This window comes from Orbicella faveolata, unplaced genomic scaffold, assembly GCF_042242905.1.
Source record: "Orbicella faveolata isolate gen_17 unplaced genomic scaffold, um_ofav_v1 contig_35, whole genome shotgun sequence".
NCBI classification, from domain to species: Eukaryota; Metazoa; Cnidaria; class Anthozoa; order Scleractinia; family Merulinidae; genus Orbicella; species Orbicella faveolata.
This window is the reverse complement of record NW_028301564.1, coordinates 11,918,037-11,936,854: the sequence shown is the minus strand read 5'-3', so window position 1 is coordinate 11,936,854 and position 18,818 is coordinate 11,918,037. Positions and strand designations below refer to the sequence as shown.

At 39.4% G+C, this 18,818-nt stretch overlaps 1 protein-coding gene and 1 long non-coding RNA gene across 2 annotated transcripts; one reads left to right on the top strand and one right to left on the bottom strand.

Annotated features, from left to right (window-relative positions):
* The first annotated feature begins 1,710 nt into the window (after positions 1 to 1,710).
* Positions 1,711 to 10,318, top strand: LOC110057559 (uncharacterized). The gene is made up of 5 exons (XM_089273931.1): positions 1,711 to 1,861; positions 6,946 to 7,094; positions 7,758 to 8,008; positions 8,292 to 8,437; positions 9,716 to 10,318. Exons 1-5 carry the CDS (start codon positions 1,768 to 1,770, stop codon positions 9,805 to 9,807), a joined length of 732 nt encoding a protein of 243 aa, XP_089130057.1. The 5' UTR covers positions 1,711 to 1,767; the 3' UTR covers positions 9,808 to 10,318.
* Positions 10,319 to 11,027: 709 nt separating this feature from the next.
* On the bottom strand, positions 11,028 to 13,012 carry LOC149103302 (uncharacterized). Its single transcript, XR_016202125.1, has 2 exons — positions 12,681 to 13,012; positions 11,028 to 12,262 (listed from the first exon to the last, which is right to left on the bottom strand). It is a non-coding gene; the product is annotated as an uncharacterized LOC149103302 (long non-coding RNA).
* Between the last annotated feature and the right edge of the window lie 5,806 nt (positions 13,013 to 18,818).

The window sequence follows — 18,818 nt, the reverse complement described above, 5'->3', positions numbered from 1 at the left end:
AAACAGGGCGTTTTCGTGCCGAACACGGCTATATTTAGTCGTGGAAAGAAATCTGATCGGGGCAGATTTTGATCACCTGCTAGGTAACCACTGCAGTTAACGCAATCAACAAAATAAAGCTAGAATTTGTTATTTTTGGCAGAGTAAGCTTCGTCCAAACACTTGATTATACCCATGTGCCTAAAACTTACTCCTTGTTTACAAATCGTTATCAAAAATTTAGTCGGTGGATGGTTTGCCGGCCGTCTCTTGTCCGTGGGGTAAAGTTACTTGCCCGAGAGTAAAATGTATTCGTCCCAGACGTGCGGACGGGGGTTTCTTTGAGCCCTGCGCTAGCTATCAAACTTTCTGGAATATATGTTCAAATGTTCAAATTTTCAGATTTCAGTATATGTGTAATGTATGTGGCAAAACACTTGCACAAACAGCACTCCAGAATATAACACTTCCTACGCGTTACTCTGCACGACTTGTGCCGAGACAAAGGGAGCAACGCAAACAAGGAAACCAGGTCACGTGACATGTCGTAGAAAGCTCATCCTAACTAATCCTGCTCGGATCTTAATTAGCTCAAATCCTGGCTCGAATCCTGGCTCGAATCCTGACTCGAATCCTGGCTCGAATCCTGGCTCGGTTCCTGGCTCGAAGTTTAGGTATCCTCAGGAGTTTTGATATCTCAACCAACGAAATCGAGATAGTTATTCGAGTTGATTAAAGCGAGCGTCATCGTAACTTTGCTGATTATTTCTGCTGTATTCACATATTTTCAGCTAAGCTTTTAATATGTTCTCAGACATTTATCAATCTTAAACATATTTAAAAACTATAGAGTTATTGTTTGAGTTCGATGTACGCTTTCACACGAAAGTGCCGCGGAAGTACAATTTGTCATGTTTACTGACTGTACAAAACACGCATCGGCGGGCGCTCTCATTCATCGACAACAGAGAATTTACTGGATTTTTTACGCGAATAAAACTGAGCAGTATCTACGGACATAAAGTTATTGGGCCTTGATGAAACATCAAGCGTTGCTTACAATTCAAGCGAAACTCAAACTAGCAATTATTTTGTTTTACTTTTCGGTCGCGATAGACTGACAAATTCCTCGCAAGCGTGTGGCAAGAGGAGCTAGGAAACTACGAAGTCCTGAAGTTCTGCTATATCTAAATATATCCAGCTAGTTTTTTGCTGTGTAATGGAAAAGCTGTTAACCTTCAACATATGTGAAATTTAAAGTGGATTTGTGCACAGCTCATGTAAAAGAAGCATCCGTCGGAACACAACTTGGTCAGCGATATATATAAGCTTACAGCAGAACATACCTAAATTCGACACGGTCTTACTTCGCTCAAACTGGAGCAGCTCACGACGAAAATACTTACGCAAAATTCCAACAGACGTAAACGCGTTGAGTTGTGGGCCAAAAACATGAGAAATTTCGGGAGTTTCGGACGCCATTTCCCCCGCGCGACGTCCGCAAAAATCCTCTCAGCATGTACGCGCGTGTGTCGCAGGCAATGGCGCAATTTGTTCTAAAAATAGAATTATTGTCCCTTATCATGGGGACAACCCCAATACTAGAAATGGCACGCGCTTACGGTCTCCGTCCCCGATTATGGCTCCTTCTGAAAATCTAACATTCTAAACCGCCATTTGGTACATTCATAAAGACATTTATTTTTTTTGCTGCAACTTTTTTCTCCATTTCAATAGAACAACCCTGTTGTGCTATTGTACATATATTCAGGACGTTCCCAGCGGGATATGCCGGGTCATTTTACAGGCCAACCGTCATCCTTTGGCACAGTTTTCCAGCAGCAATCGCTGAGACAGGAGCAGACGCAACGTTCATTGCAAGGTTAGTGCGCCTTAGGATTCGTCTTTAACTTGGATAATAATACACATGAAAAAATTACTCGATGCTGATTGGCTAAGAGCAGTGCAGTTCAAGTGTAACACCAGTGCAAAAAGTGTAACATCAGTGCAAAAAGTGTAACACCAGTGCAAATTACACATCGAAATTCTGGATTATGATTGACTGTAAGAAAATAGCAACTTTTCTAAGAAAATGATATCATGTAAAATGATGATGAAAATTTTGTGCTGAAACTTTGAAAATAGTTTTCTCGAATGAGAAAAAATGGTTTCGAGAAAGATCTTCCGGCACTTTCTCCGCGCGAATTTTTTCATGTTTATATTATTAATAAGTAATCATACGGTTTTTCTCGTTCAATTTGGAGTTAATTTGCACTTGTGAGTTTTTCAAAAAGCTGAAATTGCACTCGCCGAAGCGGCTCGTGCAATTTCAGCTTTTTGAAAAACTCACTCGTGCAAATTAATTCCAAATTGCACTCGAAACCGTATGATTACCTATACAAATAGTATTTTCTAAGTTGTAACAAATGACTACACTTACCACAAGTTGAACTTCGCTCAATCCTTCGCTTAATTATCTCTACCGAGCGAAGCGAGATGGAAAGGACTTCTAGAAAGTCTACAACTGGCAAACATCAAATCACTTGGTGACGAAATCGTTTCATCTTGTACCTCTCGAATAACTTGTGATCAGTTCGACTTCAATGCGCAAGCGCCTGTGAAAGCCTTACGCCGGCACTGATCAGCGGATGTTCGAAATGTCCAACAGGAAACGAAGGAGTGAGCTAAAGTAATCAGTATTTCGCACATTGCTAAGCGTCATCGATTGCTTATGGATGCACTGCATGACATTTTATTATGTTAAAAATGGTTAAAAATTATATCGATGAGTTTCACTTCCAGGTGTAAGTTAGACGCAAAGGACAAGGAGAGTTTTTAGTTATGTTTCTAAGCTGTTTTGACTTGTTTGGGTCTGGTTTTAGCCTTAACTTACAACTTTTTCGTGTCTAACCGTTTCGTGAGGGTCCACAATAGGATTCTCAGATCCCGCTTTCCCGACCATTTTTTCCTGTTAATCCCGCCATCCCGCCATTTTTTGTCTGGAAATCCCAATCCCGCCCACTTTTCAAAGAGGTTTCTGCGTTAATTATTAATTTGTTAAATTAATAAGTAATTTAATTATTAACACAGAAACTTTTTAAAAATAGACATCGCATAAAAGGTCACAACTGAAGAATTCAATGGCTAGCAGATAAGTAAGAACAAATGATTATTAAGTTCCTTTCTGTAAACGGTTTACTGTTTCGCTTTCTTTTGTCCATGTATCAGTGAAAGAAAATGATTGTTCATTCCCACATTCAAGAGATGGTCCGTAAACACAATTGACAGTTTCTTTCAAAGCTTTCAGCGTCTTCACTTTCCTTGAAATCTGGGCTCAGAACTTTTCTTTCCCTATGAAGGCATTCCTGCTCGTAAATCCTTTTCGTAACATATGATGACGCAATTCGTAATGTTGCATACTTCGTTCGGTAAATCACTATCACCGCCATTCGGTGTGGCCATCCTGCCCAAAACAAGGTAAGCGCTCTGGAAAAGGTCAAAAGACTAGAAAAACTAGAAAGGATCGAGGGGCCAAGATTGCAGACACAAGCGTCGAAAATGTTGGAAATGGGCAGATGTCATTGATGTCAGAGGTCAACATAACTGATTGCAATAGGACTCAAAGACCTCATGCAGTCCCATGATACTAACGTGGTCAAGCGGTAATGGATACGTTTGACAGAACCTGACAGGGTACAGAGCTGTTGCTATTCATTACTTGAAACCTGACACAGCTATACGAACAAAAGGTTCGTTTCTGCCAGCTTGTGGTTTTTGCGCTGGTCAATAACAATTTATGTGGTCATGTAAGAATTGAAATCCCGCATCCCGCTCTGTTCCTGTAGCGAATCCCGCATCCCAACCCCATAAAAACACGAAATCCCGCTCCCGCTCGTAATTGTAATTCCCGCTTCCCGCCCCTGTTTTCTGCTCAAATCCCAAATATCACCGCGAAAAAAAAGCCAAATCCCGTATCCCGCCAAACCTATTGGGGACCCTCTTTCGTCACATTTGAGTCTCTCTGTTAGTAATGCTCTGAGTACCCCTTTGGGTATTACACAATTTTCTAAGCAATACTAGAAGTTAAGTTCAAAAAGTTTTGCCTGTCTATGAAAACCAATAATTTTTATTGCCTTCCTACATTGTGGAAGGTGCGGTGGCCTCATTTTTTGTTGCGCTCGTCTCCGGATCGAGCGGTCCGTGTTCGAGCCCTGGCCGGGGGCATTGAGTTGTGTTCTTGAACAAAACACTTTACTCTCTCCACCCAGGTGTATAAATGGGTAACGGCGAATTTAATGCTAGGGGTGGCAGGGGTAACCTTGCAAAAGACTAGCATCCCATCCAGTAAGGGGGAGTAGAAATACTCCTAGTCGCTTCATGATGGGAGCGTTGGGATTTTCAGTTTTGCGGATTTGGCCAATTTTTGGTTCGCTTTTTCGGTTTTGATGTCTTGTGCGGTTTGCGGGTTTCTCCAGTTTAGTCTTTGGTTTTCGGTTTTTGTCAACAATGATGGCGATTTTCGGTTTTCGGTTTTGCCCAATGCATTTTACGGTTTTTCTGGTTTTACCAAGGAAGTTACACCCCGCAGTCGCGCTAAAACTGTAATTCCAAGGGACCACTTACAGTTAGAGGAATGCATGCCAAGCCTAGTCTCTTTAGCCGTTATTTTGCTTGTAACAGCTGTCAAGCAGACAATGAAAAGCTAAAGATAATATCAAAGCAAAAGACTATTTCTCAAAGTATCACGCGGCTGGCATAATATCTTGTGGACTTTGACCTTAGACTGTGGACCATCGAGTTCCTAAGCTCATTAGCAGACTTGCACGTTGTCGTCATTTGACTACAACTACCAAAATTCCTTTCGTTCTTTCTTTATTATTTAAATTTTGAATTTCCAGTGGGGTTTTAATAACAATTGCCCTGATTAGCATAAGAAACAGAAAAAGTGACGGATTCTGGTAGTTGTAGTCAAATGACGCCATCATGCAAATCGCCTCCCCAATAGGTTTGGCGGTTTGGCAGGATGCGGGATTTGGCTTCTTTCGCCGTGATATTTGGGATTTGAGCTGAAAGCAGAGACGGGAAGCTGGAATTACAAGTACGCGCGGGAGCGGGATTTCGTGTTTTTATGGGGTTGGGATGAGATTTGCAAGGGAACAGAGCAGGATACGGGATTTCAATTCTTACGTGACCTCATAAATTGACCAGCACAAAAACCGCAAGCCGGCAGAAACCAGGGCAGAAACGAACCTCTTGTGGGTATAGCTGTGTTAGGTTCAAGTAATGAATAGCAACGGCTCTGTACCCTGTCAGGTTCTGTCAAACGTATCCATTATCGCTTGACCACGTTAGTATCATAAAACTGTATGAAAACCTTGAGTCCTATAATTTGTGATCATTTGGGTTGGCCTCTGTAATCCTGAGCCCCCGATCCTTTCTAGTTTTTTAGCTAGTTTCGACTTTTCCAGAGCACTTGGCTTGTTTTGGCCAGGATGATCACACCGAATGGCGGTGATAGTGATTTACGAAGTATGCTGCCATATTATACATTGCATAGCCATATATTACGAAAAGGTTGTGCGAGCAGGAATGCCGTCATTCGGAAAAACAGTTCTGAGCCCAGATTTCAAGGTGAAGACGCTGAAATCTTTGACAGAAACAGTCAGGTGTGTTTACGGGCCATCTCTTGAAGATGGGAATGAATAATCTTTTTCTTCCACTGATACGTGGACAAAAGAAAACAAAAGAGTAAACCGTTTACAGAAAGAAACATTACAATCATTTGTGCTTACTTATCTGCAATTCATTGAATCCTTTGTGCGATATCTATGTTTAAAAAGTTTCTGTGTTCCCCAATTATTAATTTAACAAATTAATAATTAACGCAGAAACGTCAATTATTAATTTAACAAATTAATAATTAACGCAGAAACGTCTTTGAAAAGTGGGCGGGATCGGGATTTCCAGGCAAAAACGGGCGGGATGGCGGAATTAACAGAAAAAAATGGACGCGAAAGCGGGATCTGAGAACCCTATTGTGGACGCTCATTAAAGTCTCCCCTTTTCGTCGCGAGAATAACACTGCGCTCACTCGCTCCGTTCACGTGGAATAAAAACAAAGAAGAGACTGTTTGGTTGTAAAATAAAGTAGTTTGGTTGTAAAATGGGGCTGCCATTGTGCCTACACAAATGAAAATTCTGACAATGGCAATCAAAAAGTAACTTCAGAGTGTGGTGTTTCTTTTAAACAAAAATCACTTAAAATCATTTTATCGAGCAATTTGTTGCTATAGGTATGTGGAGCCGATTTACACAAAAAAGGAGATTTTTAGACTACGATATGTTCTGCATGTTATAGTGTTAATGAATTCGGCTTACACAATAGGGTACTTTATTAGGTGTAATGGTTACGTAAGATATATTACGTAACACATGTCCCAGAGCGGAATCTTAAATAGCCAAGTTGCATGCATGTTTGGATTATTTGAAATGTATAACTTAAGTTTAGCTTAGTAAACATTAAAGTTCGGTCGGCCGTTTTATTCACGAAGTAGCGTCATTATTCAGCGCTTGGACACAACACTGCACTAACGAGGAAATACGCAGAAAGAACTTCGGAAAGTAAAACAAGTTTAGACGTATAATAATTAAATAACAGAAAGAGAGATTCTGAAGAATCAGTACCAAAGCTCTGTTAACGAGGGCTCTTATTTCGGTTTTCGAGTTTGGACGAAATTTCTCGCGGTTTTGCGATTTTCGGCGATTTTTTGCGCGGTTTTTTGGTTTCTAATAGCCCCCTACGCCCACCTCCTTCATGCTGCAGAGACCGGGATAAGCTCCGGCCTGATGGGCCACTTGGCTCGTATATATGCAGACTTTACTTTTTACTAGAACGCTTTATTATGGCTATTTAGCTATCACTGTTTCTGACTGTTGTCTGTGTGTCTATTTCTTGATTAACTTCAGCCAGTGAACAGATGCTTTATGACATTTATGAAAACACCATTGGTATGATTGAAGAACTGGAAAAGCATGAAGATCATGGCAAGTCGGCTGGTTATTCGGGATTGTTAGATCACAGAGCTCCGCCACCCAGGAGGAGAGAAAAGCATGACGTACGTTTACCAGCTCTTTTGAACATGCGTAGCACCGATACAAAAGTTCTACCACTACTTCCCATGGGTGGCACTCACATGCCATGTGAAAAGGTCGGGGATGCTCGTAAGAGAATCTGAATTAAACCCCTAAAGGAGACCAATGTAGGCTTGGCTCGTGCCCGCCTTTTTCTTTTTCTTTTTTCTTTTTTTAAATATACCACTTAACACGAAAATGGCAGTGTTTTAACTATACTATGACGGCTAAAACTAGTGGTATTTCGTCCTGGACACCCTTTTCAAGTGAGGCCAAAAATCTGTGATTTACATCCCTAAGCGAGAAGACGAACATTCCCGACCTTTTTATACGGGAGTTTCTCCGGGTGCTACTTCTACAACATGTTCAACTAGCTCTTCCACTAACACGGCCCCTGACCACTACAATGACAACTACTAAAGACACTAACACGGCCAATACTACTTGACAACTGATGCATGCTTGCCATCCTGCTCAACGAGTAATATTGGATGATGTACAGTTTGTGTTGTGATTAATTTATTTGATTCAGAATTTGTTCTGTAATTCTTTCATTATTCATTCTGACAGATCCTCTTTTTCAAGAGATAAATGTTGATCTTCAGTTCTTTTGTTTTCTTAGTTAGTAATTTTCTTTTCTTTTTCAGGTGACAGCCATAATCGAAGGTCAACTTGTTGCCCTTGACGGTCAAATGACGTATGCTCCAGCCGATGTTACAAAGAAGGCCAGAATGAAAATGCTGGATAGAACTCTGTTGTGGGTGGCAGCTCGAGATGAGAAACAAATCCCTCCGGGACTCGCAGACTGTTACGCGAAGAGCTTGGTGCAGTTACTGACCGAGCCGGAATCCATGAAATTACCGGAAAGACAAAGACCGCCGGATCCAAGATCAGCCCAGTAGGTGCTGGTATTGGTGTTGCATTTGTTGATTTTGTTCTATCAGGTTCTGCGGTATCAAAATAGAATTTTCAATTGAAACTGCATATATACAGCAGAGGGAAGTCCGGTAGGCTCGATTATCAGCCGCTGTTTGGGAAAAGAGCCTGAGCTCCTCCCCCGAAGGGGAGGACCTTAGATCGAACTAAGGACCTTAGGCCAGACTCGAAAGGGCGGCGGAAATCGAGCCTACAAATACGGTTGGAAATGGGAAACTCTTTCAACGGTTTTAATTTCTTTGTAGATTAGACGAGGCGGCAGTAAATAACTTCCTTTACCATTATGCCCAAGCCAGACACCAAGAAGAACTACAAGACAAAGAGTTCTCTGATAACCCCAACAAGAAAGCTGCTCTGCGCGATATGAGGCTGGGAAGGGACCACCACAATGGTAAAAAACGTCTTGTAGTCTTTGCATAATCTGATCGAGGTAACTGACTAGCCTCCTCAGTACGCAAACGCTCTTTGGGCTCGTCACGCAATTTTTCCCCCCACGAGCCCAAAGAGTTTCCCGGATGTAAATTCGTATGAATTTTACGAGTGGTGAATTTTTTAGTAAAACACTCGCGTCGTATAAATAGCTGTTGTTTGTTTTTGTTTTGTTTTAAAGAGAGGCTATTCATATTCAAAGAGAACAACCCTCTTTCAATCAACAGTTACACCATGTAAATCTAAAACTATCCTTACAATTCTCACACACTCTTAGCTTCTTTTTGTTGTCACCGTGACAATTATCATTTTTCTACTTATTGTAAATTCAACTTCCAACGCTTTGTACATTAATCAATTAAAGATGACAGTAGGTTCTGTCGAAATATGTCTTTCACACTTAAAGTGCCTATGAAGTAAAAAATAAATGCTGCTTATTTGCAAACTTTTCAAAGTAAAGAAGAATGGCGTTTTCCTTTTTGGAATATCTTTTTTCATTTAAGAGATGTTTACGTTTTTGTAAGGAAAGTGATGACGTCATAGGTGGTTCCACTAAAACAGCACAACACTCAATCGAGAATTACTCTAGAAATATTAAAGCAGTGTTCTTTAAACTTGGCACCAGAAATGTACATCGCAAAAGAAACATAATGACCCCTGACGTGCCATTGCCATGACAACAGTAATGCGGCTGGTTCCGTCTTAATTAAGACTAAAATTCCCAGATTTTATCTTAAACAAGGATCATCCACTCCCACGAATCTAATGGGGAGAGTTAAGACAATATGGGAACCACATGTGTTCCGAGCAAGACTCTCTGTCCCACTTTAAAAGGTTGCAAATGGGTATATTTTGTTTTTCACAGAAAGAGACTGGCGCCAAGAGTGTTGCCATGGCAACAGCATAGTAGGTGTCATTCTCTTTCTTTGTGATGTACATTTCTGGTTCCAAGTTTGAAGAACACTGCTTTAATATTTCTAGAGTTATTCTCGATTGAGTGTTGTGCCGTTTTAGAGGAACCACCTATGACGTCATCACTTTCCTCATTTACATAATACAAAAACGTAAATATCTCTAAAACGAAAAGAGATATTCCAAAAAGGAAAACGCCATTCTTCTTTAATTTGAAAAGCCTTTCAAATAAGCAGGAATTATTTTTTACTTCATAGGCACTTTAAAAGTTTTGTCGTTTTCTTTAAATTCCTTTCAGTCTTCTAATAAAACTTTAATTTTTGGTTAGGAATAAGACGTCTGGTGAACCTGGACCGTAATGATGCAAGATTCCGCGAAGCTCTTACTAAACAAGGCAAAGATGCAATGGATATAAGCTAGATTCTTGTTTGTTTGTTTGTTTGTTGCTAAATGAGTAGCAGGCATGCCTTATACGACAAGTGTATTGTCCCAGCTTAGCACTGTAAATGTTCACCGTATTTGTTAGTGTTTTGTTAGACAGTACCATCTATCATGTTGAAAATATTGAGGATTTTGCTGTTGTGGTTGCATGAGCAGTGATTGTATGTTGATTTTGTTTTCTAATCGTCTGATTGTCTACTGTTGTTTTTTTCTGCTTTATAATACCGTATTGGTTAGGAGTGCATCGACAGCTGATCGACTCTGCTCGCACTTGCATTTTTGCAAACAAATGTCACGAAATGTTTCATGCAGTCCTCACCGTACAGCAGAAATCTAGCCAAGAAAATTACGTAATGTGAATGTAAACGACGTACTGATTAAGGTAATAGAAGTGATGTATTAACTTAAAGCGTGCAAAATAAAGTACTTCTAAAGATAACTTCGTACTCAGGGTTAGTTAACACCTTCTAATAAACAGGTTCAAACGGAATTAGTTTGACTAAACATTATTTCTGTTGCGTGGAAGAGTCATAAGGGTTTACACTACTATACTTTTATCTTCTGTAATTTCGTGCATTGGTTGGGTGAGGACAAACAGCTGATGTAAAACTGCTGGAAAAGTGCTGGAAAGCCTCTAGCATACGGAAGGTCACAGCTCCTGTGGGACTCTATTGCCAACCGCGCTTATCGAAATGGTAGCACTATTTTTGCTGTAGTGTTTCCCTCTACTCGTGACTAAAAGGAGGGAAATGCCTCCTTGAAGGCAGTACACTTCCGGACATGTCGCGGGAATAAGAAAGCCCCTTCGTGCTTACGCATAGCCGGGACGCATGTTGCCGGGACAATACTCAAGCTAGTGCACACGAAGCGGATATTCAATATCCGCAACATGCGTCCCGGCTATTTCTTCGTTGTAGCGGGGACAGTTTGCAAAGGCAATGCACACGATGCCACATTGAAAATTAAGGCGCTTTTGTCCCTGCTTCACGACGCATGAAACTCCAGCTGAATTTTAAGGAACAGAACTTTTTTGCATGTCATACGAGGTAAACTGTCGCTGTAACATGTCCCCTCATGTGTACCGACCTTATAGGAGTTATTTTGCAATCTCAGATCGAGGAAAGTCATAAAAGGCTCATAGTTACAAAGGTCCAGAAACTTCAAAGAGCTAGTAACAAGCAAAACTGGAACAAGGAAGGTAGAGATTGAGAAGTTTATTTCTAGTTTGTACAAGAGTTGTGATTGATTTGAAACGATGAGCCTTCCTTTTTTGACAAGCTGTCTTAAAAATAAAGAAACGCGTTCACAGCCAAGAAATATTTCAGAGTGGTCTAAGTGGAGATAACAGGAACTCCGAGATCATGGGGCCAGTTATAGTCAGTTATAGCCTAGGCCCGGTTGTTCAAAGCGTGACTAAGCTACTTCATACAGTTTAGCGCAAATTTCGACTTTTCAGAGATATTTTATATTTGCAGTTTTTGATGCCCAGTTTTGACCTGACTAACTCTACAAAGCATTTGTAGTGAAAAACACTTTCATTTATGAGAATAAAAACCTTGTTCGACTTTCAATCTTGAATTTACGTTTCGGTTATCCTGCCGTTTTGAACAACCGGGTCCTAGGAAGTAATATCTTGCAACACTCTGATATTCTCTGAATGTATTGAAACACAAACAGAAACAACTGAGAGAGAATGACCTTTCTTGGAGTAAATAAGAACGAAGAGACATTCGCCCGATTGCCTAATTAGCATAATCCCGTCAATTATTGACATTTCGAAGCTGTTTTCGCAAATACCTTGATCTGTTGTTTCATTGCAAATAGTGAAAGAAAAAAAAAACGCCCGTGTTCGACCATTAAAATATCTATAAATTCCCTTTAGAAAATGTATCCTGTCAAACATCATGGTGTGTTTATCATTTTTCCACAATTCTCTTTGGTCTAAGGATTTCGAAATATAATTTCCCAAGACGTAAGTGAACTTGATTTGTAACTTGTTAAAATAATTTTAAACAATTTGGACACTTATCGCAATTTTTATGCTTGATGTGTTTGTTGATCCTCGGCAAAAATGCCATCGAATTCCAGTGTTATATTCTTCTAATAATTGTCTCTTTATTATCGTTTGTACCACTTTATAAACATTTTTCTAGGTTTTATAGCCATTTGTAAAATTCTAGTGTACAACTGTATTATTCATTGACATTCATTGACGTAAAAAAATTCCACGACACCCTTGCAAAGTAACTCAAATTACTTGTAGTTCTTTGACCGTATGGCTCACTGGAAACGCCGCATCTCATTTAAATTTCTTAAGCACTTTGTAGCATGGCTTGAAGACAGGGACGCGATTGTCCGAGTAATGTCCAGGAAGGGTACATTGTTTATCAATACATCGCTTACAGAACACCTCTCCACAGTTTCAGCAGTGATACTGTCGAAATAAATAGACGCGTCAGTGAGTGACAACATTAATTGCAGGATGTTTTGGGTTTAATTTGGTCAACATTGTGATTGGTTGAGAAAACCCGCGCTCCACGTCCTAACCAATCAGTGACTTCACATTTAATCACGTGCAAAACCATAGCAAGCGCTTTGATTGGTTGCGGGAACTTGTGCAATAAATGCGCTAACCAATCAGAGCGAAACTACTTCCTGTAAAGCAAACCACGTGTGAAGCAATTTTTAACTCAACCGATAGTTTTGGCGGGAAATTCACACTGGAAACTACTATTGGCTAAGAGCTAACTTTAACAAGTTTTCGTATACAATAAAGCGACACGTGCGTTCAAAATACTGTTAAAAACTATTGATATCACATTTTTAGTTTAAATACAAGAATGCAATCATACCTTACGACTTAGAAAATCAATCGGCGCTGCACAAGTCAGACACTGGAAAACATCTCGAACTGACTTCCATTCCACAGCAAACGGAGGAGCGGATTGCAGCAAATCCTCGACAGTCAAACCTTGACGTTTTAAAGTTTTCTGTAAGTCATCCGGTAGCGATCCTCCCAGAGCACTGTCCTCACTCGTGCCGCTACTGACGCTGGGTAATGAAGATGACACGCTGTCGTGACTGTTAAGTAATGAGTTTTTCCGCTCTGTGCTGAGTTCTAGATCATCGACTGAGTTCTCAAGAGAGGTCAAATCACTTGACGAACTACCAGGCGATTGACAGTGTGAATTGAGATATTTCATTTCCATTGAATTCTTGTCATCAACAGTGTTGTTTTCAGAGTCTTTTGACGAACTGAAAAGAGTTTTCATCATCGCAATGCGCTGTTGAGTGAAACATCCACAGAATTTATTTACAGAACAAAATATTTAAAGAAGCTCAGTCACGGTATTTTGAGTTCCGCGTACAAAATTGTCCTTAAATTGAAGGAAACCCGAGAAAGTTAAAATTCTACGAGGGAAAAACACCAAAGAGATAATAATATTATAAACCGTAAAGGATAGTTAAGGATGGAGAAGATTAACACGAATTTCAAACGACGAACCTGAAAAATTTAGGCTCAACTCTTTTAAGATGCACAAACCGTGACGTAGCCCCTTTAAGAATCCTGCTTTTCTCAGTTGACTTTGAATGATGCGTGTATAAAATGAACCGTAGAAGCTGAATTAAGAGTGAAATTTAGAAAAAAAAATTCTGTTCGAGAAGTAATTTTTTCCTGAGTTAACAGAACAGTGTCGAGCAAACAGGTGATGAGAATACAGAAAAACATCGGCAACAGGAAATCCCTTTGACCTAGAACAATCTGACGAAAAATATAGAGGCATTGATTGCAGCCTTAGGGCCGAATTTACACGGTACGACTGTGTCGCATGTAAGACAAGCTTACGACAGGCCTACGACGTGACTTTGGACCATTAACACGCGCACGACATTTTCACTTAAAAAATTAAATATGCAAAAGTTTGCGTCGGGATTTTCCTGTCTCTCTTGAAGAACTACGCAGTATAACCCCTTTAGTCAGTGTAGGCCTGCTGCACAAGGTTGGTCGGGCTTTAGGCAATGAATCAGCAGATCGTTACTACCATTCGTTGTGCAGTGCTTGAATGAGTCGATAATCACTTGCTTGTGATTGAACACGACCAAAAGTATACATCCTTTGTTTTCCTAACACTCTTACATACACCAGGGGGGAAGGAGGGGGGCACTTATTCGAGGGGAGGCGCTTATTTTAAATTTTGGCTCGATTGGAAGGACGCTTATTCGAAGGGGGCAGCTATTGGAGGGGAGGCAGTAATTCAAGGATTTACGGTAGCTGTTTCAACACCTACAAACTGACAATTTTTACTCACTTAATCTCCAAACCATGTGTTCAATGGTATTTCTTTACAGATGACAACAAAATTAACTAATTATAAATACATGTAAACATAAAGAACCCGATGTTAGTGATGGCTGCGAATCAGAAAAACTGCACTGAGAAGTTGGGACCATTTCTTCCCCAGAACACCTCCTGTCTGTGAGTTTGTGAGAGGCTATGTACAAAGAGTTATGTATCTAAAGTCTTAAATATTAAATCGGACCAACTTCTCTATTGCTAAGGATAATTTGCAGGATTAAATTTTATTTGTTTTCATTCCCTGTGAACAGAGATTCCAGAGTCAGATTACCATGTAATATGGACAGTCTTCAAGAGGGGGAAAATGACGTTGCACAAAATTGCAAAAAAAACGTTACAACGAAAGTAAGAAAAATGTGAATATTGTAACAAGTTCCCTGTGTGACATGATTTACAAACGATTTTAGGACTAACAATGACGTTTTAAAAAATGTGATCAGAAAAATGAAGTATATTGTCCATGCAATACCAGTTTATGGACTGCATAATTATTATGCAGACAGTAAGAGGAACTGTACATGTATGCGTTACCAAGTAAGTTACATGTACATGTATTTCTTAAATTCCACAAGTTTTATGCTTATGACTTCAATCACAAACAAGAACAAGTAATGAAACATGCAATTTATTTTTGAAGGTAAACTTCAAAGTCTGCGTATACTGGATACCAGCCATGTGCAAAGTCTTAAGTGAATAAATTATATGGTAAAGAATTGTGCCTGTTGATCTTGAATAATTTGAAATTTCAGAGAGTTTGAAAATATCGTATCATATCTGTGATGGTTCTGTGTTGGAGGGTTCATACACAATTTTTACTCGTTGTTAATAATAATTATCAGTAACTCAGCTCCCAACATGTTTTGTAACTCATCCGTTGGTGCACAACTATCTACAGCAATAACCTATGTACAGTGTTATGTATATTAACAAAATTACCGGTACGCTGTTTTCAGTTGACCAATGGTACTAATGTGATGTTGAAGCACAAATTGACAAACATGCCTGGTGTCAGCTTGTCAAATGTATGAACTAGACAGTCTGGATTACAGAATTTTTTGAAAGTTGGCATTATCAGGTAAGATATTTCTTGAGACAGTACAAACTATTATTTGTAATTATTTTTCAGACATTGTTTTCTTCAAGAAAAGATTCATACTCCACTTGGAGGTTTTTTCTTTAAGAGGTCCCTCCTAATACTTTCTACAGACTGACCATGCATAGCTATTGGGTGTGAATATTTTCAGGAATTACTAAGCAAGGACATCAGTATTTATCCTGACAAAGTCCGATTTGCATTGGAAGTTTGACTAATAATGATACAGTTGTGCAGTTATATGTACGTCCAAACAGCCTGGATGGTCCTTTGATTGGGACTCTGCGTTGTTGTAGTGCAATGTTCCAGTTTCTTGAGTAAGCAACTTGCATTTGCTCAAACAAGTTGCCAAGTTGATAACAGTTAGTTTGCATCTCAGGGCAGCGATGTTCAAGTAGCAGCTTTACAGTACAGTTACACTCTGTTCCCGTTAGTCAAATTATATGAACAGTGTACATATGGACACCCTGGTTGAAAAAAGATAAACATTTTCAAAGTAACCATGGCCAGGTAAGATATTTCTGAAAGAATGTAATATAGGTCCTAATGATTTCTTGAAGACATTTATTTTTATTGTGAATAATATCTCACTGAGTGTATGTTCCATAACTGTATATATAAATTGTTGTAGAACACAGAGACTATTGCTATGACAGAGATACTTATGTGTAAAAAGTTATATAAACAACTGCATGGGACCAAATTAATTGATTCTTCATGGACGCAACTTCCGAGAGTTCCCCAATACTATTTGGAAACATACACTGTACATAAAAGTGTTCAGCTTAGTGAAGAAGGATGTTGCTCTTCAATAATCTATCAAGATTGTAATGCTTTGTTTGGTTTCGCTGTATTTACAGACAACTTGATGTGATTATAATTGCTGCACTAAGTTCATTGAACAAACTGAGTTGGAAGTTGAGCTCTGCAACCTATCCTGTGTGTAGTTAAAATCATAGCTACAACATATAGACACAGCTACACTGTATTACATGAATGAATGAATGAATGAATGAATGAATGAATGAATGAATGAATGAATGAATAGTAATAATAATAGTAATAGTATTCTTTATTGCGCCTTACTCTCCAAAGGGAGGTATTGGTCTAAATACAACAAAGTTTTGAACATTAACTAACAAAATTCAAGAAAATAACATTTACCATATCCGTATACAATCAATTAGAAAAATTCATAGCGCTTATTACATTTGTGAACCAAGAATTTCTTTCCTTTTTTGAAACCTGGAATGGATATATTTTCCGATAGTTTTAGATGTAACCATGTTTTGTGCTCTAAGTAAATACTTAATCTTCTCGTTATCACTTAAACTGGGGTTGTCAGTCAGTTGTCAGCGTTTGAAATATGTGAGTGCAGCTCACGTCTTAATGTGGTATACCCCCGACAATGCATCAAGAAATGCTGTTCATATTCTATACAATTTTCTTTGCATACTAAACATGTTCGCTCTTCTACTGGGATTAATGCTCCTCTATTTTTCATATTTGCCAGTTTGTGTTCGTAATGCATGACGTCCTAATCTAAGCCTTGTCAGGCTAATTCTGTGTGCTGGCTTTGTAATTAATGTCAGGTAGTTTTTAAATTGATAATTATTTTTAACTTCCTTTTGTGTAAATTTCTCTCGTGAACCTGTTGATGACCTATTCTGGTTTTCAAGTCAGTTCTGTAAATATTGATTCCTGAGGGTTTTCTTTATAACTAATCGTGCATTCTTGACGCGTTGCTAGGTTGCTGGTTCTTTTACTGTACACTTTTTATTGATTTCTTCATTATGTTGAGTGTCAAAGAAAGGTGTATGTTTTGTTACATTTAACAAATAAAGAAGCCTCGACTATGCTCTGTTCTGTTGTAAAGCACGCAGGAAGCGGTAGAGCACGAAAGAAGTGTAGGGGAAAACACGAGACGAAGTCGAGTGTTTTTCCCCACTTCTTGAGTGCTCTACCGCTTCCTAAGTGCTTTACAACAGAACAGAGCACACTCGAGGCTTCTTTATTTGTTTTATGATAAAGAATCTAATAATTTCCCCACGCATTTGGCTCAATTTTCAAACCAAACTTTATTTTCCAAACGAACAAAAGTGGCGTCACCCGTGCACTGTTCTCTGATAAAGCACGCTAAAATAAGCCAATCACAATCCTTGTTAGAATTGTTCAAATAATTTGATTGGCTAACGAAGCGACAGCTGTCAATCACTAACTGGACTTCGGCTAAGCTTTCAGTTTCGAGTAGTTTGAGCGGCTTTTGAGAGAAGAACGATGCCTTCAAAGTTCGCTTTGAAGTTAATTTTTAAATACGGATCTAAAGGCAGGTGAAGGTTTATAGTCCAGAGGAATCCGGCCGTATCGTGGCCCATGGAAACGTGCACGTTTCCAGTGGAAATTACGAAACGCGAAGCTCAAAGCTTGTGGATGAAAATGCGAAATGCCGAGTTGAATTTGAAAGGAGCTACAGTTATTTACGGCTTGTAGCCGCATGCAGCAAGATTGCCCGAACTAGCGTAAAAGTTAGAAAGACTAAACGGCTCCCACTGGTTCTACTCCGAGCACAGAAGAGAATATCAGAGCAAGCTTTCGGTTCACTTCGCTGAGATGACCGGAGAACGAGCGTTACTACACTGCATGTAAGTGTTGCTTGAGCAATTGAGCATTTTTACAAAAATAAAGCTTCTCATCATAAACAGAGACACTTCAATTGTTGTTTTCTATCATTGTTTTACTTCTTAAGTATAATTTCTGCCTTCGTAACAAATATAATGTCTTTTATCGAAGCACTGTTTAGGTTGAGAATTTCTTTATTTCGTTACGTGTTTGGTCGGCGGGAATCTAGCAAAACTTGTTATTTTAGTACAGTTTTAACAATGGTCTCTGTGAGCCATATTTACTACAGACAACTAGCTCGTTTCCATTGCGTTTGTCTGAATCACAGGGGATGTTTAATTTGGCGCAAATTTGTCAAAATTCCGACGCAAAAATTTGAAAGCCAACTTACCGTCATCAACCCGTGCTCTGTTCTCTGATAAAGCACGCACTTTCAGCCAATCAGAGCGCGCGTTATATGGAAACTTTATTATAAATTGAAATGCTTCTCGTAACAAAACGTTGTTGGTGGAATGCTTCAATCTTTGCCAGTAGATGAAGATTGATGCTTTTATGTCGATGCTTAAAGGGTACCGCCCTAGCTCTGCTCTGCAAGCAATATTTTCTGTAATAAAGTGTATTATCGTTTGTCACACGATGTGGTCACTTGAGATGTAGATCGCGACGTTTCGACTGGTTACTGCTAGTCTTCTTCAGGCGACAAGGTCGACTGATTGCACGGTATCATTTATATCACAAAGGTCGGCTGTGATTGGTGTATTTCGATCCTCCTATTGTTCCATTGTTCCGACGAGTAGCTGTTCTCTCAGTGGTCTGCTGTTGTACCGTTCTCCTGTTGTTGTGTTTTTTGATCGTGGGCATCCATGCTTGAGGAATTTCAATTCCACTATCCCTGTTGATGTTATTAGGGTGAAGTCTTAT